The sequence below is a fragment of the Podarcis filfolensis genome (genome assembly GCF_964270895.1).
Source record: "Podarcis filfolensis genome assembly, chromosome: Z".
Lineage (NCBI taxonomy): Eukaryota > Metazoa > Chordata > Lepidosauria > Squamata > Lacertidae > Podarcis > Podarcis filfolensis.
In genome coordinates, this window is record NC_139617.1 from 43,505,801 (window position 1) to 43,533,218 (window position 27,418).

The window sequence follows — 27,418 nt, forward strand, 5'->3', positions numbered from 1 at the left end:
ATCCCAAAAGATGAACAGTCCTGACAGAGAGACATTAAACAAACAAACAAAAATCCCACAGCCAAAGAAAGTGTCCTTTCTTAGAAAAAGGTCCTGTTGAGGATACTATAAACATGGATTGGTTCTTTTTTTTCCCTTTCCTTTTGGAAATGAATAAATCCAATTAAAGCTGCCATTTATTCCTATTTTCTGAGCTGCCTGGCTATTCATACTCCAGAGAGTCCTGGCTGCTGGTGGGCATCATTTCATTTTTATTCAAAAAATGCCCCTGGGAGAGGGCACAAAGCTCTGTCCTTGAGGTTGAAATGGGGAGAGAGGAGAAACCCACTCCCAACCTGAGCTCTTTGGGATATAAAGTCACTATGCAGTTTGGAAAGTTGTTTGGTTGCTATGCATTTGCGTACTTGTTAAAATGTAATAACTAGATTTCACATTAAAGTTTCTGACATCAAGAAGTAGGATTTCATCTCCAATTGGGAACAACTATGGGACACAAAGCCTAGGACTTGCCGATCAGAAGGTCGGCAGTTCGAATCCCCGCAATGACGGGGTGAGCGCCCATTGCTCAGTCCCAGCTCCTGCCAACCTACCAGTTCGAAAGCACATCAAAGTGCAAGTAGATAAATAGGTACCGCTCCGGCGGGAAGGTAAACGGTGCTTCCGTGTGCTGCTCTGGTTCACCAGAAGCGGCTTAGTCATGCTGGCCACATGATCCGGAAGCTGTCTGCTGGCCAACACTGGCTCCCTTAGCCAGTAAAGCAAGATGAGCGCCGCAACCCCAGAGTGATTCCTGATTGGACTAAACAGTCAGGGGTCCCTTTACCTTTACCTTTTTACATGCCATTTTGAATCAAGCTGGTGGGTTGAACTTTTAAAAACTGCTCTCATTTTAACCATTGATTTCAAAGGCTGCTAGTGCAATCATAAATACAGTGGTATCTCTGGTTAAGAACTTAATTCGTTCTGGAGGTCCGTTCTTAACCTGAAACTTTTCTTAACCTGAAGCACCACTTTAGCTAATGGGGCCTCCCACTGCCGCCGCTGCGTGATTTCTGTTCTCATCCTGAAGCAAAGTTCTTAACCCGAGGTACTATTTCTGGGTTAGCGGAGTCTGTAACCTGAAGCGTCTGTAACCCGAGGTACCACTGTAAAGTAAAAGACCATCTTGGCCTTTATCCACCAGGTCTGGGAGGGAAGAGCCCCGACAGACTTCAGATACAAAAACTGATGCTGCTAAAGAAGCCAGAGACGATCTCAGCTGTCTGTTAGTGCAGACCCAGGTCACTGAGCCTGAGTTTCCACAGCTGCCACCCACCACGAACCACCGCTGGCAGCAACAGCAGCAGAAACGTTCTATGATTAAGATATGATTCTATATTATGCTCTAAGTTTATTTTATTAGGGCTGACATACATTTGGACGTAGATGGAATACTGCATTGGGGAGGAGTCTCTTTTTTTTAGATATTGCTCAACAACTTTGCCAAATTGTTGGAAGGGTCCCCTAGTGTCATCTAGCCCAACCCCCCGCAGTGCAGGAATCTCAGCTAAAGCATCCATGACACATGGCCACCCAACCTCTGCTTAAAAACGTCCAAGGAAGGAGAGTCCACCACCTTCTGAGGGTGACCATTCCACTGTCAAACGGCTCTTACTCTCAGAAAGCTCTTCCTGATGTTTAGTAGGAAGCTCCTTTCTTATAACTTCAAGCAAGTGGTTTGGGCCTTAGCCTTCAGAGCAGGAGAAAACAATGTGGGTTGTAAAATAAAAATAAAGTGGTATAGAAATGAAATACAGTGGTACCTCTGGTTACGTACTTCATTCGTTCTGGAGGTCCGTTCTTAACCTGAAACTGTTCTTAACCTGAAGCACCACTTTAGCTAAGGGGCCTCCTGCTGCTGCCACGCCGCCGGAGCACGATTTCTGTTCTCATCCTGAAGCAAAGTTCTTAACCCAAGCTATTATTTCTGGGTTAGCGGAGTCTGTAACCTGAAGCGTGTGTAACCTGAAGCGTATGTAACCCGAGGTACCACTGTAAATTATTAATAAATCACGCAGCACCTGGTTGAAGACAATTCTTCTTGCACGCTCTCTAATGCCCGATGTTGTTGGTTTTTTAAAAAAATAGTGCCCGTCAATAACTAGGAACATGAGCACCTCTGGTAGTTACATTTACCCCACTGTCTGTCTCTCTACCCTGCCACAAATCATCTAAATGCCCACTCTGCAAAAAGGGGGGCAGTACAGGTGCAGTGGGCTTTTTGTTCCACGTTGCATCCTTCAGACACTTTCTTTTCTGTCCATATTGTTTCCAGAGAAGAAGTGGATGTCAGGTAAACATAGCAAACGTACAGCCTGCCTGTCCGCTTGCCCAGAACTGAGGGGCTCAGTTTTTACTTTCACTTCTAAACCACTTTATTTTATGGGAAAGCATTCGGACATCCCACTAAGCCGTGTACAATATAAAAACAATAAAAGGTAAAGGTAAAGGACCCCTGACAGTTAAGTCTAGTCACAGACGACTCTGGGATTGTGGCGCTCGTCTCGCTTTGCAGGCCGAGGGAGCCAGAATTTTTCCACAGACAGTTTTTCCGGGTCATGTGGCCAGCATAACTAAGCCACTTCTGGTGCAATGGAACACTGAAACCAGAGCAGCGCACAGCAATGCCATTTACCTTCCCACCAGAGCAGTATCTATTTATCTACTTGCACTCCAATGTGCTTTCGAACTGCTAGGTTGGCAGGAGCTGGGACCGAGCAACAGGAGCTCACTCCATCACAGGGATTCAAACCGCTGACCTTCTGATGAGCAAGCCCAAGAGATTCAGTGGTTTACACTACAATGCCACCTGCATCCCACATAAAAAAACAGTAAAGAATATCATTAAAACAAAAATGCAACATAAAGGCAGCAGTATAAAAGCACCATTTTTTAAAACAAAAGACGAAAAAGCCATACCTGGAAGCAGGAGCATGGGTGGCTCTGCACTCAGACTTTTTCTGAGTTTTCCATCAGTTGTGAGAATTCGCTGTGTATTTGATATGTATTTGCTGCCTATATAGCATTGAAGCTATATAAACCTTTTACCTATATAAACCTGTGCTTAAGAGACACCATACCATTTTTTATCATGTATTAAAGCATTTATGGGGGGGTCCTATTATTCAAAACACATTTCGCTTATTTTCATTCTTGTAAGTCCAATTAGTTCTCTCTTTATTCGCATTGCTGATGGGCTTTCTGTGCCTCCCTCCCTCCCCCTCTCTCTCATTCCTCCAGAGTGGACAATTAAAATCAATGGAGTCAACTTTGCTTTCATTTCCCTGCTCTGGAATCAGATGAGAATCATTGTTACATTGAGGAAAACTGTTTATAGATATCTTTTAGATAGATTTTTGCATAGCACTGTTCTTCAGTACAAATCAGATGAAATCATGGCTGATTCATTGCTGTCATATGCCTTAAACCAAAGTTGAATTCTGGGTCAGATCGAAGACAACATGAGCCTCAGTGCAAGAATAAAATAGATATGATGTGATAAAATAGTGATAAAATAATTGATCCTGTCAAGAAGCAGGGGGCCATTCTGTTGATCAGAGCTTATGGCTGAAGTCTTCTCAGGTTTACCTTAAAGTAATTTCCACTGAAGTCAGTGGGATTTTTGAATAAACCATGCACAGAACATAGTTGCCAGGTTTATGTAAGGACAAAGCTAACCATACTGTCATTTACACACCTCTAAGTTCTACTATCAGGGACGCGGGTGGCACTGTGGGTTAAACCACAGAGCCTAGGACTTGCCGATCAGAAGGTCGGCGGTTCGAATCCCCATGACGGGGTGAGCTCCCGTTGCTCGGTCCCAGCTCCTGCCAACCTAGCAGTTCGAAAGCATGTCAAAGTGCAAGTAGATAAATAGGTACCACTCCGGTGGGAAGGTAAACGGCATTTCCGTGCGCTGCTCTGGTTCGCCAGAAGCGGCTTAGTCATGCTGGCTACATGACCTGGAAGCTGTACGCCGGCTCCCTCGGCCAATAAAGCAAGATGAGTGTCGCAACCCCAGAGTCGGTCACGACTGGACCTAATGGTCAGGGGTCCCTTTACCTTTACCTTTACTAGGTTCTACTATGACCTGTTTTCACTGGGCTCCAGAGTAAACAGGGAACTTGCAAGCAACCAGACCAAGGGGGCAGAAACCAAAGCTGTACCCAGGGCCAGTCCAAGGTCAGAGTCTCAGCAAGTCAATTAAACATTGCAACCCTACTAATAAACCTGTGTGATGGGGACACCAGCATTCACTTTTCAATAATTCCAACCCTGCTTTATGCCAGTCTATTTACCAAATGCCCTCAAAGACTTACAATTTACCCTGCTTGTTAGACAAAGTAGCAATACCCTTGTAAGCCACCCCTCCTTTGCCTCCCCAGCAAACATGGTAGTATTTTATTTCCTGTGAAACAAGAGGCTCATTACCATGCAGCGGGCATGAGTGGAACGATTAGTAAAATTTGTTACCTGCATGCTTGGAACAAAATTAAATTAAAAGTGTTGCTTTGCTGTCAAGATAAGGACCAAGCTAGAGTGCAAATACTCAATTACTTTGGTAAGACTGTATCAGATGCAATAAAAAAAAACCATCCAAAAACCTGGACCGCTGGGAACAGATGTAAATGTCATTATCTCTATTGCAGCCCTGGGGAAGTTAAAGAGGCAACTGAAGCAAAACAGAGCCCTAATCACCAAGACAGGAAGGGGAGACAGGTTTTGTGTGGCATGTTGGTCTAATGGGTGATAGGCTAGGGGGATTAGTGGGGATGTGGATGGGGACAGTTTGCCTGCTTTTTCCTTCCATGCTTTAAGCATGGACTGTGTGAACCTGTTCAGTATTGTGGGGATTTTCTTTAGTTTGTTTTGGAGAAATGGGTATGTCTTTGTAGGGATGTTTTCGACGGTGTCTCTCTCTAAGTGGACCCATTGCTTTGTCTCATCTTCTAGAATATATGGGATTATGTGGCACACTTGGTTGGCAATGTAAGATTGGGGATCTATGTTGGGGATTCCCCATCCTCCTTTGCGGGGGGAGGTGCAGGTATTTGGGGCTTATTTGTGGCTTTTTGTGTGAGAAAACAAACAAGTGTAGTTTTTTCTGCCACTTCTGGAGTTGGGTAGGGGGAATCCAGATTGGGAGGGTTTGGAACAAATAGGTTAGTTTTGGGAGGGTGATTATTTTGATCATGGATATTTTGTCTGAGAGGATTTGGTGTCATTTGTTCAAGTTTCTGTTGATTTGTCGCCACAAGGACTTGTAATTGTGGAGGTATTATAGTTTGCTGAGGTTTCTGGTTATTTTAACCCCTGGGTATCAGAATTTGGTGTAGCAGAGTTTTATCTTTGTGATGTTGGTGAATTCCTTTTGGGTATGCAGGGGGGGCGGGGTGTTGAAGCACACAGCCTCAGATTTTGCAAAGTTTACTTGTAGGCCCGACACCATTGGAATGTGTTGAGTTCTTTGGTTAGGGTGGTTGCTGTGTTTATGGGGTCTGGTGCTGTGACCATCAGTTTGCCTGCAAAGAGCCCTAGTTTGAAGGTTTTACCTTTTATTTCCACACCCTTGATATCTGGGGTTCTTGGAGTATGATTGCTAGGGGTTCCAGGGTCAAGATGAATAGGAAGGGCGACAGTAGGAATCCTTGTTTTGGGCCTTTTTGGATTGCTATGGTATTGGAATCCATATTGTTAACTCTGCATTTTGCTGAGGCTTGGGAGTAAATTTGCTTGAGGTTTGTAGGAAGTTGGGTCCAAATTTTATGTTAGTTAATACTGATAATAGATATTTCCATTTTATAACTACTACTACTACAACAACAAAATATTTATACCCCGCCCATCTGGCTACACTCTGGAGGCTTTGGGTGAACGCACCTTGGGTGAACGCACCTTGTTCTATAGGGGGAGAACAAGAAAAAAAATCTCCCCCTCTCTGCGCAGCGCCCTTTCGGCGAAGCGGCAGGAGAAATGGAAGGGGCTCCTATGGTCGGGTGAGTCCTATAGAGTGAAAAATACGGTAAACAATCAAAAGGCTTTAAGGATGTCTAGGAACATGATCACCAGTGGGAGTTTGGTTATTTTGTTGTGTTCAGGAAATTCAGTAGTTCAGTAATTTCCTAACGGGATCTGTTATATTGTAACCAAGGACAAAACCTGCAGGGTCCGGGGCGGGGGGGGGGGGGCAGAGGCATTTTGAGCCAACAGCCATTACTTGGCTATTCCAGTAGCTTTTGGTAAAACATGAAATATTTTTGCACCTCTCACAGTTTAACCTGTTCAAGTCCATGTACATATCCTCCACTCCCTCTAACAAACTGCAGAGTAAGATTTCATTTTATTACCATGTCAATGAGCATCTCTGCCTAATACTCCCTGCCACCAGTGGCATTAGCTATAGGAGGTGGAGGGGGCTTCGGTTCCCACAATATATTGGGGCAGGGGGCAGTGCTCCCCAATACTAAGGGGACTGCCACTCCCCACCACTGCCAGCTGCTCTCTGCACACCTCTGGCTGGCAGCCCAGGAGCCAGGTGTGGCTGGGACAAGCGCGGGAGATCTTTGCTTCGCTCGTTCCAGCCTCAGCCAGACAACCTGGCAGCCCAGGACCTGGGCAGGGGCTGGGACAAGCAAGTGCAGAGATCGCCCTCCATACTTCCTGCTCTGCCCCACCCATGCCGGGCAACATCACATGACATGTCATGTGATTCATTACCATGCCTCCTAAAAGTGGGGGGCAAGTCGGCGCTCCTGCCTGTCACTCAATGTAGGTATAATAATTCATGTCTAGCATCCAGTCTAATGAATGTGAAAGCTTTAGGGTACTTCAGTTGGCTTTGGCACCCAATGTCACCTCCTGGACTCTACCCAAGCAGCACACCCTCAGGAGTCACACCCATCACCAGCCCTACCAGGCACCCTTCTTGAGCATTTATTTGCATGGCTGGAATGTGTGAACTTTGATAACAACAGCAATGCAAGGATCGGATCCACCCCCTGGAGCAAATGGCTTCCCCTCACCTGCATGGGCTGCCCCTGTCTGATAATGCCTCTTGCTGGTCTGGATGGAGGATAGAAAGGGATGTGAAAGTGTGTGTAGAAACTAAGCTACTGTACTGTACTGTACAAAGGCAACATTTGCATTTTTTGCTCTACCCACTTTTGCCTCTGGCCACACCGCTGATGGCATGCCGCCACCAAAAGGGAACGTGGTCCTTGGGCTGTAAAAGGTTCCCCACCCCTATGCCAGAGCTACAAACTTTACTGTGACATTTTGGTTCCTCCAAGAGAAAGAATTCTAGTCGCTCAGCAGCACGCAGGACTCACTTTTAACACTTGCTAATTTGCACCCCAACTTAATGTTTATCCCAATTTCTTCCTCCTGCAGAATCAAGACAGCACTGTGGCAGCTTTTGTAATAATGAGAAGGCAGAGGAACTTTGAGGAAATATTTGAGCAGACGCCTCAGCTCAGATTTACGTGCTATCCACTTATCGAGTCATCTGAAGAGTAGCGGGAAGCATCTCATCAGCTAAGGAGCAACTTTATCACTTCCATACTGCCTTTCATACTGCTGCAAGCAAAGATACCACACAGAGATATCAGCTCAGTCACCAGCCTACTTAACACTGCTGTACCACCCATTATTCTGGAACTCCTATGTAGAGCTACTTTATGGCCAGGGTTCATCCCCAAAGCGCAAGGCAGGCAGGATCACACTGAGCACAACTGTAAAATATCCACCCAGGATCCTATTAAAGACCTATATCTGAAGTACTGTCTTCTCTTATCATATATTGCTATGGTCCTTCAGATTTGCTGAGGATGCTCTTTTGGGATTACCATCTGTGTGCCCACCACCACTCCAGCTCTCTACCCTTGCTGTCCTCAGTTGGTGATCAGATTACAAACTGCAGAGGCAGTGTTATTTCCTCAACCATGGCATCAAAGCAGGAACAAAGGGATAGTTAGGTATATTGATGTTTGTGGCACAGTAGTATATTATGCCACACACTAGTTCGGGAATATGGAAGAGAGGGGGAATTTATTAAGGTCCTGATCCAAATCGCAATGTGTACTTCTAGGGGTACCAACTTGGATAAAAAATTATGGGGGCCCAGGTGAGCCCTACCTTACATAATCAATCACATGACTCAGTGCACACACCATCTGAATGGGAATGCCCATCAACTTTGTGGGGGCCCAGCCCCCTCAAATATTTTATTGTGGGGGCCAAAGCCCCCATGGCCCCTAAGAGCTGGCTCCTATATATACTTCACTAATGCAAAATTGAAAGTAAGATTAAAAGGCCAAGTGAGTCCACAATCACTTGTGGGGAGAGGGTGCTGTAGCTCCAGTAGAATGCATGTGTTGCATTGCAGAAAGTCCCAGGTCTGATCCCAGCATCTTCAGGTAGGACTGGGAATGTCTCCTGTCTGCAACTCAGGAAAGCTTCTGCAAGGCAGTGCTAAAAACACTGAATTAGATGAACCAATGGCTTCACTCAGAATAAGGTGACATTTTCTTTATTTCATTATAGTTCATATGGACCATAGTTCAGTGGTACTGTGCCTCTTTTGAGTGCAGAACACCCCTGGTTCAACAGCTGTCCAAAGATGCCTGTCCAAAACACTGGAGAACCTGGCCCTATCAATGCTGCCAGTACTGAGGTGAATGGACCAATGGTCTGCCTTGGTATAGTTTCCTATGTTCTTATGTGAGCACGTGCACACACACACACACAGAGAGAGAGAGAGAGAGAGAGAGAGAGAGAGAGAGAGAGAGAGAGAGACATCATGGAAGACTAAAGCTATTCAATAATGTAACAACTATATAACTCAGTTACAAAAAACTACTCTCACCTTGAAACTGTTTTAATTCCTATCCATTTCTCATGTGTGTGTGCCCCCTCCCAATTTCAGCACCTTGTTCTAGGGATATATAGCAACTGATCCATTTGTGACTTGGTTTTAAAAGATGCCATAATACTAAAAAATGCAATTAGCTGGTTTTTGCAGGACAAAATTAAACTATGTAGTGGGGCAGGGTTGTTGTTTTTGGGTGCAAAGACAGCCAAAACAGAATATGGGGAGGGATACAACCTGAAGGTTAGCTGAAATGACCATTTGACCCTGTCCAAACACTTATGATTTGATGCCTTATATGCCTAACTGAGTTTCCATTCTTATGGAAATCAGCCCCGAGTGCTCACTGGAAGGACAGATCCTGAAGCTGAGGCTCCAATACTTTGGCCACCTCATGAGAAGGAAAAGACCCTGATGTTGGGAAAGATGGAGGGCACAAATAGAAGGGGACGACAGAGGATGAGATGGTTGGACAGTGTTCTCGAAGCTACTAAAATGAGTCTGACCAAACTGCGGGAGGCAGTGGAAGACTCTTTGCAAGTCCTTTCCCTGCATATCAGGCAGGCGCTGTGTCTATTGTAATTTTGGCACCAATTGAACACCTTGTTCAACAAATCTTTTAAACAAAGGTGTGTGTGTGTGTGTGTGTGTGTGTGTGTGTGTGTGTGTGTGTGTACCTGTGGCAGTCTGTATCTGTACTGCATTTGAAATTGTTTTTATTTATGAAATAGTTCTATATAAATGAAATTGTTCTAACTGTGTATATAATGAAATGTTTTCGTTGCTGATGTTTCTTATTGTGAAATAGCTTCTAGAGATTTTACAGGAAGCTATTCACAATAAATTAAATAAATAAGTGAAAGGTAGATAAAATGCAGGTCCAAAGAATAGCAATGGAGGAAGGGGAACTTGTGAATTTCTATCTACACCCCCGCCCCCAAAAATCCCACCCATTACTGCTGTTATAGCCAGTGCCATGTCTCCTGCTATGATGCACCTTGTTTACTTAGCCCTAGCATCTATGTACATTTTGAGGGAAGGGGAAGGGAAGGGAGGGAGAAGAGAGGAGAAAGACTACCTAAATTTTTCATTCCACATCTCATTTGCTTTGCTTTGAAATAATAAGTGTCTGTTGCCTCCAGAGGCGTGCGAGGATCAAAGACAGGCTTCTGTGTATGTAACAGATTCCAAATACCTAATTTTCCCTTATAAAGGCCTTGTTTTAAACACCAAATACAGAAGCAGATCAAAGCCTGGATTCGTCTTTCTCTAACAGCCCTCGGAAGGCTCCGTGAGTCAGAGAGATACACACACAGTGGCTGATGCAAAATTGAGGCAGATAATTGGGCTCCCCTGAATACCCATTAAAGATTGCTGCAAATTAGGGGAAAGAGCTGGACATCCTGTAGGCTAAAAAAAAGGTCTTCTTTCCCCTAACCCCTCCCCAAAATAAGATATACTGGTGATATCTGCTGCAAGCCTCTGAACAACAGCAGAACCTCCTTATCTCAGTAAGGCGTGGAACTTATCACTGGACAAGAGGAACCTAAATCCCCATGGTCTTAATTAGGCTATAATGGGATGGCAGTGCTGGTTTATGAGGCAATAATACAGCTCTCCAGAGACCAAGCGATGCTTCGGCTCACTGTGTTATCTTGACAAAAGGAAACTACCAAATATTGGTGAAGAAAACAGCCACACAGTCCAGGGAGAGGGAAGCAAATGCGGGCACAGCCCTGGAACAGAACAAAGCGGTCAAAAACGTGGATATTTCGGATGGGGGGGCACTAGTTATGGCAGGGGTTCCTTCAGGCTACTACAAGATAACCATATTTGACTATACCACATAGCACCATGAATGTGGGTATGTCATGTGACCTAGATACTCGCTCCCACAATGCAAACTGGCACAAGTAACAATGGGGCCAAACGGATGACTTCAACGGAAGGCATGAATAAACCAGGACTTATAGCTGGTTTTATACGCAGCAGAATGATGTGGTAGACTTCAGACTGTAGGTGGATGGTGGTACTTCCTAATGTCCCTTAGGACAAAAAATCATTAGAAACAGAAAAGCAGGCAAGGAATTGGAGTATAAACTGTCCCTTATGCTATTTATCAGCTATACAAAAGCAGTGGGAGATGAGGCTGAATCCTGCAAAGACAAAGGTGTAGTCAGTGGGTGTTTCCTGTGTCTGGGAATGAACTGCACAACCTATTCTGGGAGGGGTGAACTCTTCTTGAAGGAAAAGGTTCACAGTCAGAGAGTAGTCCTGGGTTCCAATTGTCACTAGAGTCTGTGTGGAAGGCAGTGCTTAGGCGCAGCTTAGGCTGATTTGCCAGTTATGACCATTTCTGGACCAGGATAGCATGGCCTTCATTTTCCATGCCCTGCTGGCTTCCTGTCTGGACTACTGCAGTGTGCTGTCTGTGGGACAGCCCTTGAAGACTAGAAGCTGCCGCTAGTGCAAAAGGCAGCTGCTAATTCGATAAGTGAGGCAGCCTGATGGGAACATGCCACTGGTCCTGAAAGAACTGTGGTGGCTACCTGTAAACTACTGGGCCCAATTCAATGTGTTGGTGCTACCATACAAAAGCCCTAAATGGCTTGGGACCCAAGTACCTTAAAGAACACCTTCCCTTATATCAACTATCTTGGACACTACAATCTGCAGGTGAGACCCTGATGAGGTGCATCTGTCTCCCTCCCCCCATTATTGACATTTGATGCCTGAAGGACACTGTTCTCGGCAATCCTGAGATCATTGGAATGAAGAGAGAAGGTTTCAGAAATTGTTTTTATTGCAACTTTTTAAAAGAATGCTTCTCCCCTCCTAATTGTTTTATTATGGGTGTTGTCAGGGAACTGCCATCGGAGCCAGAGGTGGAGGGAAGGCTCCAGAGGGATGCCGGAGAGGATCCCAGCAGGCAGAGAGGCAGCCCATCTGCTGGGGAAGGAAATCAGCGTAACACCAGTGGAGAAGGGGGGCTGATGGGGGAATTGGAGAGGAGGCTCCAGGACTCTTCACCGGAAACCAGCAGAGAGAGCACGTGTGCTCCGCTGCCCACACCCTCCCTGCGCAGAAGACTTCCGCACAGGGAGAGTAGGAGAGACTTGGCGTCAAAGAACTTCTTTGCTGGAAGAAGTTCAAGAAACGCCCACTGACTGATTCTGCCAGCGACTGAAACAGCCACAAAGTGAAGGGCTGTCCAGACAGAAAGGGTTCAACCAGGTAACCTAGCCAGGAGTGGCGGCAACTTATGCACGAGCAATCCCTATAACCATTACAGGTGTTTGCTGCCCTGAACTGCTTTGGCAGATATAAATTTAATATAAATAGATAATCTGTATTATCACGTGCTAGACTTCTGTTTGCGAGGAGTTTTACATAGGGGAGTCGTTTTATTTCACCTGCAGCCTGGGGTGGTTACTGCCAATGTCCATTCTTATTCTCCTACCCCATTTTCCTGCAAGTGAAGAACAGGCTTTTAGCCAACAAGTGAAGAACAGGCCTTTAGACAACAGTAGCAGGATCCCGAGGAAGAACAAAACACATCCACTAAAGCAAAAATGTGAGGAGTATTCATTACTCTTTTCCTCAGCAGGAGAAAGTACAAGAATGAATTGCTGTTAAATGAATTGGCTATTAAATAAAGGCCAATATGAATTTATTGTTTTAACTACTTGATTTAAAAAAACACACAACTTGTCTGAGTTGTGCAGTTATTCTGAACTACAGTTCTTATCATCCCTGACCATTTACCATGATGTCTGGGACTGATGAGAGTTCGAATCCAACAGTAACTGGACAGCTCCCATGCTATCCTTGGTTGAGTGTGACATGCTAACAAGGCCACTGAATTTATTAACCTCAGGGGTTAACCTTGAATTCATATTACTCACACTGGAACTCTCTCCCCAAAACCAAATGAGGAGAGATGTGCTTCACATGCAGAAAGTCTGCTTTATGATACAGAATAAAATGAGATGTACAGAGTTAAAGATGAACCACCAGATCCACTCCAATAAGCACTGGAAGAAGAAAAAAAGCACTGCAGCACGTTTAACAATTGTCCTCTGTCCTGCTATGGTTCATCTGGGCTGGAGACACTTTTGCACTGCCCTTAATGGCCATTTAACTCCAAATAACCGTGACAAGAGGCCCACTATAAAAATCAACAGGAAAGCATCATCACTAACAATTAGCTGTCTCTGGTGACACAGCTTTCCCTAGTAGGAATTAGAAGCTTGCCCAATTATGGTTCTCAGCTGCAGTTCTAATTATTATGTTTATAAAAAAAGCCACCGTTTTCTCTTAAACTGGTGATCTCCCTTGCACATGGGATTAGCAGAGTTCAATACAGAAATAGAAACAGATGAGACAGATATAGATATATTCTTCCATAAAGGGAAAGTGGCAAAGATATCAAAACAAAACAGGCCATTTTTGACAAAAGACTCACTGGGACATACAGAAAAAATGACCAGGAGCAAAGGACAATGGAGAGTTAAGGGGGAGGCAGCTGGCCCTGTAATTAAGACTTTGATCTTCAAGGTCATTTTCATCACTACCATCCCCTCGCATCTAATAATGCCATCAATGAGGCAAGGTGAGGCAATTGCCTCAGAAGGCAGGATCTACAGAGGCAGCAGATCTGGCCTCCAAGGAATATATTTCCCACGGTCACAGTGAATGCCTGATCTGCTGCCTCCTCAGAAGCCTCCCCCTCCCCCCATGCAGCCTCTACAGTGACCTTTCTGCCCTGGCAAGGGGGGCATTTTGTGGTTTGCCTCAAGTACCAAAACATATTGGGCCAGCCCTGGTGCCAACAGGATTGTATCAAAAAAGGGGGCACCAAGAAGCAAGAGTGAAGCACCAGCATGGCCAAGATAATCCCAAAATTTACAGAGGGAAGTCAGGTAAATTGGGGGAGAACTGAGGGGGAAGAACTGAAAATTTTCAATAACTACAATGGAAAAGGACAGGGAATGAAGCAACTTCCGGGTTAGCGCCAATGACGAATGGCGGAGTTCCTCCGATCGGAGGAACGGGCTCCGTGGAAATTGGGTCTTCCCGCCGCGGCGAAGGCGGGGGTCCACTAGAAATCCCAGACGGAGAAGCCTGGGAACGTGGGGTTTGGCAGAGCACCAAGAGCGCCTCCCCTACTCACGAGGAAACCCCTTTTCGGGGCTCCGGAGTGAAGTGGGGTGAGCAGCGCGGTGCTGCAAACCGATCGCTATTTCCATGGAGGGAAGCCGCGCAGCCATCGCCGGAGAGCGCTGACTTTTTCCTGATGACATTTGGACTCTAAATCAAGTACCCGTGAGTAAAAACGGAGAATTGGATCAAGAAATTTGCAAAATTTATGAATTAGGCACAAGCGGGAAGGTTTAAACAGGAAGTCTGCCTTCCGCTTTTTGTATATAGACTGAAGCAAAGACCTTGCAAACTAACAGCCTGGAAAACTTCTTTAAAGTTGGAAATTTCCTGCATCCGCAACTAATAAAACCCCCTTGGAAGCAGGAGAAAAGGGGGGGGGATTTGACCGTTTAATCCTGCAGGAGGAGAGTAAAGGAATTTAAGTTTCCATCGTCCCAAACCTGGGGACGGGGTGTCGGGACAGAAATTGTTTGAGACGTCCATTGATTGAAAGTGGAGTGCTTTGACAGATAGTTAAAAAAAAGAAAGAAGAGAAACAAATTAACTTCAATGCTACCTTCTGCATTTCTGTATTTTAAAGATACAAAGTATTTGAAAATCGAAAGGATTTGAAATCGAAAGTAATCTCCTTTGTTGGATACATTTTTAAAAATGGATACAAAAAGAAACTGTGTCCCCTAGAGAGAGCCTGTCAGTTTGTTGTTGTAGTTTACTTGGACTTCACAGCTGCAAGATTTGGATTGTGGGACCAAGCCGTTTGACCTTGAATAGAAATGTGTTGGAAGGAAAGTTTAGAGTCTGCCCTTGGCATGACAAATGCCTTGCTGGAGCAGCTGCATGAGAAAATGAATTTGATGCATGAAAAATTGGACTTGATGAGCGCTGTGGCCAGCGAATATGATTTAACAGGGAATAAGGATAAAGAAGTTATACAGCGACCAACTCAAGAATCTGGTTTGACAAGGCAAGTTCAAGGGCAGATGAAGAAGGAAGAGGCAGTGATTATTCCTCAAACAACACAAATGGAGAGATCCAAAGTCCTGCAGGAACAAAAGTTACTGATTGAACTTGGAGAGTGCTGGGAAGTGTTTGAAGTCAAGGAAGCTCTTAACTCTAGTGGGACTTTGAAACAGGTGAACAACTATCTTTTGGATAAATACTTTTTGGATTACAAAGATGACGATGGGGAATGGGACTGGGGGGAAGAGGCCAGCCTGATGAAGGAAAATGGAAATTATTACCGGATGGAATCCTCCGGAGACCCACTCCCCAAGAAGCTAATAACAGATAAAGAAGTGCGCAAGCATAAACAAGGACAAGAGAATGTGCAGAGGGGGCCAAGAAGAGATTTAAGGGCCTCGGATATAAGAACACCAGATTGATGGACTGGATGTAATGGACAGAAAGGACTGACATGACCCGAAACCAGGAAGAAGGGACGTTGGATAAAAATTAGAGATATTAAGGGAATTTTTTTTGTTAATTTTGGAATTAGTGTAAAATCAATGAAATATCAGGGAATATGTTGGAAAGGAACCAAATTGGCTTTAGCAGAAATGATTTAAGGAGATATTAATGAATATGATGTAAATTTTGAAATTTTAAGATTTTTTAAGATAAGATAAGGTTAAAAAGATTAAGGTAAATTGAATAACAGATTATATTAAAAGATGGAAAGGTTATGTTGAATTAATTGATAAGATAGATTGTGAAGATTAATCATTTAAATTAAAATTGAGAAACATGGGAAGAATTTGCTGGAATAACGAATTAAACTAGAATACAAAAAGGGAGGTGTGAGGAGGTTCAAGAAATAGGCAAATGGAAAGTTGTAATTTGAGATTTGTATTTTTTATTTTTTATTTTTTTTTGTTTTTTCTTTTTGTCTTTTTTTTGCTGTACTTTTCTGTTTTTCTTGTTTTTGTTTTTGTATTGATGAAATTCTGAATAAATATCATTTAAAAAAATGAAGCATGGGAAAAGGAGAAGTAGAATGCTTCAAAGGGAAAGGAAAGCTTGGACCCTGAACAGGAACACTTCATTTATAGTTGGTTTCCTCTAGTAAAGCTGTGCGCCAAATCCAACCAATTCATAGGTCCTTCCTGAACCAAATCAGGTAATTCAGATGGACCAACCAGGATTTTGGCCATATTAGGTTGAGGCTGGACCTGATTCAACCCAGGACAATCCAAAAGTTGGGAGGTCTGGCAGTGAGGAGAGACCGAGAAGGATGCAGCCTGTTTGTGTCTCATTCTCCCCCCTCCCCCAGCCAACTGCATGTTTAATTAGGGTTGAAACACTAATTAAAACTGTGCAAGGACCCTGAATCAGTTTGGGGCCCAGATCCAGGTTGAGTTGGTCCTGGGTCATCCTGGGTCAGATCTATCCTGGGATAGATTGGATACAATCCTGAATCTCCCTCGGGGCTTGTCAGCACTTCTATTTGCTCCACCACTTCCCCTGAGAGACCTGACCAGATCTTCACTTTTTTGAAATATGGCAACCCTAGTTACTAGCAGTACATGTGAAAAGCATCTAGGCATCTTGGTGGACCACCAGTTTAACATGAGTCAACAGTGTGATGCAGCAGCAAAAAAAGCTAATGCTACTCTAGGCTGCATCAACATGAGTTTGGTGTCCCAATCGAGGGAAGTAATAGTCCCACTGTATTCTGCCTTGGTCAGAACACACCTGGAATACTGCATCCAATTCTGAGCACCACAATTTAAAAAGGATGTTGGCAAGCTGGAACGTGTGCAGAGGAGGGCAACCAAGATGATCAAGGGTCTAGAAACCAGTCCTTATGAGGAATGGTTGAAGGAGCTAGGTATATTTACCTTGGAAAACAGGAGACTGAGAGGAGATAGTATAGCCATCTTCAGATATCTAAAGGGCTGTCACATGGAAAAGGGAGCATGCTTGCTTTATCTTGCTCTTGAGGGTAGGAAAAGGACTCAAGGCAGTGGGTTCAAGTTACAAGAAAGGAGATTCCGACTAAACATCCGAAAAAACTTTCTGAAAGTAAGAGCTGTTTGGCAGTGGAACAGACTCCTTTGGGAGGTTGTGGACTCTCCTTCCTTGGAGGTTTTAAGTCGTGGTTGGAAGGCCATCTGCCATTGATGTTTTGTTTAGTTTCCTTCATGGCAGGGGGTTGGACTGGATGACCCTAGGGTCCCTTCCAACACTACGATTCTATGATTCTCACTTTCCAAAATGAAAGATTGTGCACCATCAGCATGTGTCTGTTTCCGAAATATACCTGTGTTTGATCCAGTGTGCAACCACTGAGCCAGCTTCGCCCCAAAACGAACATACTCCTATGCATGCCAACATCTAATCACTCAAATAAATTTCACTGTGTTTTCCCAGGATAGTAGAGGCAACTTTCTGATCCTGCATCTTGCTACGCTTAAGTACAGATAGTGAATGCAAAGCACAGAAGCCATTGCACAAAACAGTAATTCGTTCCTGAGCTCAAAGCACCCTGCAACTTCATTATTTCTTCACACTCATTTTTCAAAACCACCTCTTGTCACAAAAATAAAAGAATGCAAATGCAGATTAGAACTTTATTTTTTTGGGGGGAGGGAAGCAAGTGTGGGACACACTCTGAAACTAAGACTTTCAAATAATAGAGAAAGAACAAGCCTCTTAACTGCTAAAACTGAAAGATGACACAACTTGGGAGATTTCCCAGCTCTCCTTTTCTTGCATTGCTCTAGAATTGCCTATAGCCTGGTCTATACATACAGCAAAATGAGGTGGTGCAATCCATTAGTTGTATAGAGTGGATTGTATCACTTCAATGTGAAAGATACCTGCTTCAGGTAAAATAAAACACATTAAAAGAAATCTCCCTGCAAGAAGAAAGAAAGTGGCGCAGAAGGAGAAAAGGTGGTCAACCAAGCCAATTCCTTGCCTTGTTGCACTAGTTTATCTTTCTTTTTTTCTCTCCCCCCGTAGCCCTTTGAGATTTTTGTTAAAGTTTTTCATAATACAGTAAGATATAGAAAATAAGCAGGAAGAAGAAAGGAAAGAGAGAAAAGGAAAAGGAAAGGAGGGGAGGCGGAGAAAAAGGAAAAAGAAACAGAAAGAATCCACTTTCAGGGAAGGCAGGTACAGACAGGTGGAGACAGCAAGGAACATCTGATTTCAGCTGAACACATGGGCTTATAACCAACTAAGTTTAACGCAGAGTGAAGCTATTTAAATGAATGAATTTAATAAGTCATGTCTATAAATTTCAATGGACTTACTCTGAGTAGGACTTGCCAGTGCAGGATAGTGCATATTGGGACTGGAAGGGTGACAGGCAGGGAGACCAGCAGCAGTGCCACCCTACTGGGTGGGTTGTAAGTAGGAAAGCAGGCAGGTGGGCATCGACCCAGGGTAGACTGAGGCTGGTGGGGAAGGGCCCCATTCGCCCTAGTGGACCAGCTTTCACTGGAACTGCTGCTGGATACAGCCCATGGGTTGTATGATGGTTAAGATCCTAGGTTTTATCAAATGATTTAATGTTTCCCAGGCAGACAACCATCCAGTCATACATATAGCTTCAGCAACATTGTTGCATCACACACCTTCACCAATTGTATTGTATATTGTATTTAATTATGGGGTATCAGAGTTTTTAGGGGGCTAACCAGGCTGGGATAGCTGGCTTGTTGGCTTTTGAATGTCTGATGTAGATTTTTTTCAGTTTCGTTGTTCAGTATGGGACAATGACAATAAAGATTATCGTATCATATTGTGGCCTAAGCCATTAAATCAAATTTTCTCCCCTCCTCACCTTTGCTACGTCGTCGGCTCCTGTACTGCTCAGTGTAGAAGGTCAACTGAGTTTCATCATCTGCTTCAGAGCCAGAGTTGCCTTTGGCACGGCCAAATCCAATCCCACCTACAGAGAATGAAATTGAGGATTAGTGCTAATGATCATGGCAAACAGTTGCCCAGAAAACAAGTCTGACCCAAAACACACCCAGACCAACGGGGACAAGTGAATGGATTTTCTGAACTGCAGGCCCAAAGGAGTGGTTACACCAAAGTAGGAATACTAAAGAAGGATGTCCAAATGTCAGAGTGATCAGTTCTAGTGCTTTATTAAAGAAGGTCTAGACTGACAGCAAAGCAGCCTGCCAGGTCTACAAGCCTTTTCAGATGTGGGACAGACACCACAGCAAAGAGATGGCTTGTCTGTACCCAAGCAAACGTGCCTACATTCTTTATACACAAAGCGGCATATGTCACTTTGGCCAGGCCTACCCATCACTTCCCCTGACCAGATGAGGGCATAAGGGGCAAATTCCCAAGTCTCACAGATATTTCCCCTTTCTGGGCTCAAAGCCCAGCACCCCAAGCCCACAGATAAGCATAACCTCAAAGCAAGTGTATATAAACACATATGGGCTCATTGTCACAACAACTACCAATTAATTGTGGGGTTATCTTGACAACCAAGATGGTGTTTGCAGAGCTTCAAGAATAGTTCACCTTGGTTCAACACACTGGACTTTTGTTTTTTATCATTTTATTGGTTAAATCAGGCCCTAATGCACAAGTGATATACAACAAAGCTCTTCACTAGTCAGCTGTCTAAGCAAGCCACTGCTGAAGATCTGTGCTAGTCTCAGATAGTTGGAGCAATAGAATATCCCCATCCACCATTCCTTAAAAGATACAGTGGTACCTCTTGTTGCGAACGGGATCCGTTCCAGAGCCCTGTTCGCAACCACATCTGCGCATCTGTGCACATGCGGGTTGTGTTTCACCACTTCTGTGCATGCGCATGACATCATTTTGAGCATCTGCACATGCGCAAGTGGCGAAACCTGGAAGTAACCCTTTCCGGTACTTCCAGGTCACCGCAGGATGCAAACTGAAAAGATTTAACCCGAAGCATTTTTAACCCGAGGTATGACTGTATTGGCTGATGTGTTGTGTTTGAGTAACCATCGGCTCCTCCTCAGAGACTGCTCTAAACTCCTCCTCAAGTGGGGAGACAGGGAAAGTGGGTTTCCAGGGGATTCTGGAGACATAGTAGCCTCTAAGAGTTCAGGGATCTCTGAAGGCTCTTTCCTCAATTCCTGAACCTGCTCCTTTCTCCCTTGCTCTTGCTGACTGGCCTCTGGCTCCTGCTCCACTTCTTCTGCCTCTTCTGGCAATCGCTTCACAAATACTGCAGGTATCAATGAAGGAATTGGTAACAGGGGAAGATTTCTCCTCATTTGTGGCATGGAACCCTACACTTCACTGGCACCTTCCCCAAGATCATTCTCCTCACTCTCCTCTTCCTCTGCCCACAAATCCCCTCTCTCCTTGACCTTCTGCCAGTCCCTGACACAGTCTTCTATACCAGACCTTTCCCCAAAGTCTCCTGCTTTTGGACATTGTAAGATCCACGTTCCTGGTGATTTTGAAACTGTACAGGTAAGGGAAACCAAAGAAGAAAAGCAAAATGAAAGGCCTTGTGAAAATGTTTGGCGCACGCCTCTCACTCTGTGAAGAAGGTTAAAAGGAAAGAGGCCTCTGGGGGCTGACAGTGGCCCTTTAAACTCCCATTAAAGTATTTTACTGTTGTAAAAATTCTTTATTATTCTACGCAGAAGTGCAGCCTCCACGCTTCTTGGCAAGAGAACTGCAAATGAAAGTGCCGCCCCCTGGCCCATGGAAATCTTAATCACTTCAAGCCAAGGAGGCAGAGGACTGCACCGAATGGAGAGCAGTTAAAGACACAAAAGCTGCTTTCAGTTGTGAGTAATACTGAGGACTGGCCCCTTTAAGAGACCACTGTTCCAAACCAAGAACCAAAAGAAATTTTTAACCTGACAGAGCTCAGCCTTACCGAAGTTGGTTGGGAGGGCAGCAATGAGGTCAAGCAACCACCAAGAGATGGGAAAATCTCTTGGAAAGTGTAATGGAAACTGTGCTGAGATGTAGGTCAGGCTGAGCATCTGACCAGTAAATAATAGATTTGGCCAATGAATCAAAATAAATATTGTCAATATACACAGGCAAGCTTCTTCTTATTTTCTTAATGCACTGACTTGAGAAGAATAGAAGGCATGCTTTTTGTCTTCACAAAAGTGGCAGAAGCCCTACCCCCTTTTTATCAGGAGTTCCATCCTTTTATGTAAGTGTTGTATTGTTTTATATATTTTTTTATATTGTTTAATAGACATTTGATCCCCTGTCCCCCAAAAGTCTGTTTTATGAGATCATATGACTTTTCTACATGTCTGGCTTCTAGCCCCCAACCTGATAGTTTCAAGTCATTTCCCCAACCCAAGGCATGGGTGCCCATCTTAAATGTCTGGGTTGCACCTCAATATGTTTCACCCTTTGGATGTTTGGAGATCCATTTTGAGGTGGCCTGCCCCTTGCCTCACCAATAAGGGATGCAGAAGATCCACCATCCTCGCCAAGTGCATGATGGACAACTCAACCAACAGGAGCAGATAAGGAGGGGTATTTCCACTATCACCTGACTCAACCAATGAACTCCTCAAAAGACAGAGCATGGCTTTGAGTATGGGTATAGAAAAGCATCCCAAAGGCACCTGTCTCAAGCTGTTGGCTATGGCATCCTGCACCAGCTCTATGATGATACAGGTTGCCCACCTCACATCTAACCATTTAACAGAGAACCAAAGTCTCCAAAGCGAGTCAGAGGAAAGCCATTTTGTAACCAGTTGTGAACCATGTGAACTGTACTCAAATTATCAAGGATATGTTGGGAGAGAGTGACCATATGGTGGCATTTTCTTGGAGCCTGTGTTTGGAGAAACATCAGCTCAATGACCACACTCGCAGACTGAATTCCTGAAGGAGATACCATATTTTTTGCTCTACAAGACACACTTTTTCCCTCCTAAAAAGTAAGGGGAAATGTGTGTGCGTCTTTATGGAGCAAATGCAGGCTTTACAGCTATCCCAGAAGCCAGAACAGCGAGAGGGATCGCTGCGCAGCACTCCCTCTTGCTGTTCTGGCTTCTGGGATTCAGAATATTTTTTTTCTTGTTTTCCTCCTCCAAGAACTAGGTGTGTCTTATGGTCTGGCGCGTCTTATAGAGTGAAAAATACGGTATTTAGCAGGGCTAGGAGCTCAGAGAGAGGGGAAGATGCAAATATATTAAAGTGCTTCTTGTTTGGGGGTTGGAGGACACTCACTGCCTGTCTGCCTCACAAAGGGCTCATACACACTTCTGCTTGTCCTACTGCTTTCCTCTGGGAAAACCCGTTCTTTACTGCTGAATCAGAGCAAAGGTCAATTGGGTTTTCCGCAGATTGACATTTGCTCTGATTCAGGGCTCATCCACACTTCTGCTTGCTCCATGCCTAGAAAGCATATGTCCAATAAGTTTTCTGCCTGTTCTGTGCTTTCTAGGCATGGGGCTGAGCAGTTTTCTGTTTCTCCTGCTGTTTTTCCCTGGGGAAACCTTCGCTTTTTTCACTAAATTGGAGCAAATATCAATCTGCAAAAAGCTGTTTGCTCCAATTCAGCAGTAAAGACCAGGTTTTTCAGGGGAAAGTGGCAGAGCAAATGGAAAACCTCTTGCACCCATGCAGAGAATGAACAGGATAAGCAAAAGACCTCTCAGACCCATGCTTTCTAGGGACAGGATGAGCAGAAATGTGGACAAGCCCTGACTTGTGAAATTTTAGATCCATCTTTTTTATTAATATATAATAAAAAACATTTTAAAATAAGAAGGCTAAAAATTAGGAGAGCCATCCCTGTTCTTATTTGCCAGACAGGCTATGTTATAGAGCCAGCTTGGGTGAGATTAATGGCTATCTTGCCCTTGAAATATTTAAGGCTAAAAACACTACTGGCTTCCCACATTCTAGGAAATGTCACTCGGGTAGAAGATTTCAACCTCTGGCACAGCCAGAAGACAAGGTGTGGGGTGGGATTCTTCATGAAGCTCACTACAGAGTGTTTATCAAATTATGTACACACAATCTAGCCTACTGTATAAGGATAAAATGAGATTTTAAATATTGTGAAATACACTGAAATATGTATGCTATACACAGTCGCCAGCCTTTAGAGAGCAAGCAATTAGTTGCAATTGTGATACTGAGGTCTCTTAGGCAAGAACATGCTTCACACTGTTGCCGATTAAGAGAGCAATGGAGATCTACAGACTATACCAAGGGTTGCCAACAATCATTAGGAGACTGACTTTGTAGGATCTAAAAAAATCCTACCATGTCAAGGTTGGCATATCCAAAAAAGGTTTGGCATTACCAGACAAAATTTGTTGTATCCAATGTTAGCCCTACTCAGAGTATAGCCACTATTGGCTTTCTCCTTCCTTCCTTTGCTGTTAGTTTTTTAAAAAAATGTTTTAACTGTTTTTAACTATAATTGTACAGTGGTACCTCGAGTTAAGTACTTAATTCATTCTGGAGGTCCATTCTTAACCTGAAATTGTTCTTAACCTGAAGTACCACTTTAGCTAATGGGGCCTCCTGCTGCCGCCGCGCCGCCAGAGCCCGATTTCTGTTCTTATCCTGAAGCAAAGTTCTTAACCTGAAGCACTAATTCCGGATTAGCGGAGTCTGTAACCTGAAGCGTATGTAACCTGAAGCATTTGTAACCCAAGGTACCACTGTATTTTAATCATAATTATACATTTTTCTTGAAAACAACTTTACTACGGTCAAGCCATGCATAAATTTTGTTAAATAAATAAATTGAAAATAATGGACATTACTAACTTAGATCTATTAATTTCAGTGGGATTACTCTGAGTAGAACTTAGTTGGATGAAGAACACTGTGGGGGTTTTTTCTAAGACAACACGAAACTGTATGCATTATCATTTTCTATTATTTGATTAGTCTTTCAAGTCTGTATTTCTACTCTTTACCAATAGAAAGTTAAAGAGATGCTAAAGTAAAAAACACAAGGCAGGGAAAAAGATGTGTAGGGTGGTGGTGTTACCTAACAACAACCAAAACCCTCTGTAAAATTCTATCAAAGAGAAATAAATCATTATTCTGGGTGGCTGCTAATTGAAGCCCTCTGGCTATGAACTAGCAATGCCCGGGCTGCGATTTGCTGGCACTCCTCCACCTCCTGGTAAGCTTTTGCACTGGAACAACAGTGGGAGCCATACAGCCAATATTAATAGAATTGTGATTTCTCTGAAAATTATGGCATGAGTGCAATCTGACTAACACAAAGCCCTGCACATAGTAAGCTACTGCATACGGCATGGCGATTTGCTTCTGGCTTACTGCAAAAGCTCCAGACCTGGAAGATCATGTAATAAGCAAGGCTTATTCCCCACACTGCAAAATCTTCCATTTCTGCATTCAGATACTACTTCCTGCAAAGCAACAATGTGTTCTTTAGTTCTGAAGCCATTGTTTTCCTGCATTCAACCAACAAGGGACGGGCTCTCTTCAATGATACTTGTGCCTGGTAAAACATTGTTTCTAATTTTGATTTGGGGAAAGAGTTGGGGATGTCTTTAAAAGAATGCTGTGTTAGTTGCATCCCTTGAGCCCTAGTTTTTATCATTTTACTTTTATATTGCCCCCAAGGCTCTCAGCTGTGTGCATTTGTGTGCGCACAGACACACACAGCTAATCTTCACAACAATCCTGGTGGGTTCAGCTGAAATAGTTACCGGAGCAAAGTCACCAAGTGAGCTTCATTTAAACACAAGCATCCCTAGTCTCAGACAGACATTCTAACCAGTTGCCTTTCTTTAGTTCTGAGCTACTTCTTCAGACATTAACACACACACACACACGCCAGCTTGTAGGTATCTTGACACTGGTTGCTAGGACCTAGGGACATTCATCAACACATCACCAAGTGTCCAATCTATGATATCATATGCTGCCGCTGGCAAAGTTCATTTTGAACTATTGGCACCATATAGAGCCTGCTATTTCAGAATAAATTAATACAACATGTTGGAGGGAAATATGCAATGAGACAAGGGGTCCTTAGGCTACAATTTCTTGCTGTCAGAATAAGGGTGCTGTAAGGATACAATAGTCCCTATGTTACCTCTATTAAATGTTTGAGAGTGTGCATTTTGAGGCCTAGATCTGGGGGCAGGGGCAGGGGCAGGAATCTATGGCTAAACTCAAAGTGAACAGGAAAACTAAGTTCAGCACCCATCCATATTGGGCACCCATCATTTTAAGTTACCAAAAATGTAGTGGCCCAGCCAATAGATCTACAGCAATAGCAAATAAAATGTGGTGAACATGACTGGGCTCTGCCCTGTTTTTTTATTAGGAGGGGGAGGGAAGGTGAGGCACCCTGAACTCTCCCCTTTAAAAATCTAGCACCATACCTGTTCACAAGCACACACCTTAGGGCATTAAAGTGCTCTCATGAATGACTCAGTACCATTCAATTCTTGAAGTCCTAAAGAAGATAGCAACTGCCTGGGTTGGATTTATTCAGTGACTGGGGGGAAATTCTCATGTTCCTAAGCTGCCAGGAAGCTCTGTGCTATCTATGTTCCCTAGCTGCAGCCTCTACAGGTTCAGGAGTGGAGGAAGAGAAGCAGGTTGTGTTGAAAACATTCTCAAGGACACTAGCATTGGGAGGGAGAAAACATGTGGGAATGCTTCTGAAGTGTAGGAAATTCTTCAGGAAAACTAGAGTTAGATGGTAGCAAACCATTCAGCCAAGAACTGGAGACAAATATTTCAAAGGAAAATGTGTTGCAGCTTCTGCTCAGACAACAAACCCTGGCAGTGGCACAGATTCAGCTGCACTCTTCTGGCAGCTCTGAAAAGTTGCCAAGCTTTGCAATACTTTGGAAAATGCCCCTGTTTGGAGAATATCTAGAAAGGTCGTCCGTGGGGAAATTTTGGGCTATATCTAACCACCTTGTTTTGCTGGCCCAGACTTCCTGTTGCCTGAAGTGGAGCCAAATGGTATCCACACCTCTAGCTGGGAGTCTTGTGGCGCTGTCCCTTCCTGCTTTTATCTATTTCCCATCCTGTGGCCACTTCATTGTGGTGACTGAAGCAAGCTGCTTCACTTTACCACATGACAGGGTAGGACCCTGGCAGAGACCGACGGGCATGTTCTCTCCCTCCTGGTCAATCATTCGGGAGCTTAATGAGCTTTCTTCAGCCCGAACATCACAGCAAACAATGCCAACAGACATCAGCACACTTAGGGATCCGCAGTTTGACAAGCTTGTATAACAGACCTCAGCAACTCAGCATTTTGTGCATAAACACACATGGAGCACTGCAACATGGCTCCCTCTCTCTCTAGCATCAGAGAACAAAGAGAATGAACAAAGGACAATAGTCCCACTTCATGGAACACAGTAACACAAACATCCTATCTCCGTCACTTCCCACTTTGTAGAGTCAAAACATATACCGTCATGTGATAGACAATCCCATGACTGCAATCACGGAGCAGGAATTCTAACAGGGATCAGGCTGCTTCCAAGTCCAGATATTTCCCAATGTAGGGTCCTAACTGCCCTTGCTGGAGTGGTGGTCTTGGAGTGTAGCATGCAGATATCACAGATGTGTGACGCAGGACAGCGTAGGGGGCTAGACTCCTGATATTTATGCCAAACCCAACTGACCAAAGACTGATGTTATATACCAATGTTCACTAGGCTGGGGGGGGCGGGCTTTCACACTGAGTTTTTCCTAAAGGTGTTTGGGGGCAAGGCTCTTTTTGTTTTGACTTCTGCAACATTTGGGAGGATATCCCAGATCTATTTATATTTTATACCCTCACTTCTTGTGCAAGAATGATGTTGTTTTGGCTGCTTAAGGATCAGAACTTTGAGAGTGCTACTGTAGGTGATTTATTTTCAGTTTTCTACTATAAATGCACAGATACCTTTAACAATTTATTGGGGGGGGGGACGGACGACTGTAGTCCTGTGCATTGTGCATCTACAGCAGCAAGACCATAAGTAGTATTGTGATCGCTTTGAGAATTGTCACTGCCATAAGCCAGTTAGTAAAGCCCAATAAACTAAAAGTTTCATTAAACCAGTTTCTGTCTCTAAGGGGCCACAGCACGTTTTGCAGTTTTATATACATCTCTTTTTGCAGGAAATGATCCTCCACAAGAATGTAAGTTTTATATCTGTAATTTAGTCAAGGGAAACTGTTGAGGCTCAAACGACTCAAAACCCACCTATGTTAAGATGTTTTAATGTCTAGTTTAAGCACTTAATTATTCAGCTAAAAGCAAGAGAGCTCACTGACTAAGGGAGCATTTAATGGACTGCTGCCACACAAAAGGCACAAGCCAGAGGAGGAAGGGGGGGTGCTTTTAGAAGACTGCAGCCCATTGCACAGCTGCCTGCCATTCTTCACCCCTCCATTTTTGTT

At 44.0% G+C, this 27,418-nt stretch overlaps 1 protein-coding gene across 2 annotated transcripts in view; it reads right to left on the reverse strand.

The window, feature by feature from the left end:
- The window catches only part of ASTN2 (astrotactin 2), a 656,937-nt gene that overhangs the window by 358,265 nt on the left and 271,254 nt on the right, over positions 1–27,418 (reverse strand). For both annotated transcript variants that reach the window (XM_083597178.1, XM_083597179.1), the window contains exon 5: positions 18,858–18,965. In XM_083597178.1, the coding sequence (XP_083453304.1) occupies positions 18,858–18,965 (108 nt within the window). The remainder of the gene's footprint in view (positions 1–18,857; positions 18,966–27,418) is intronic.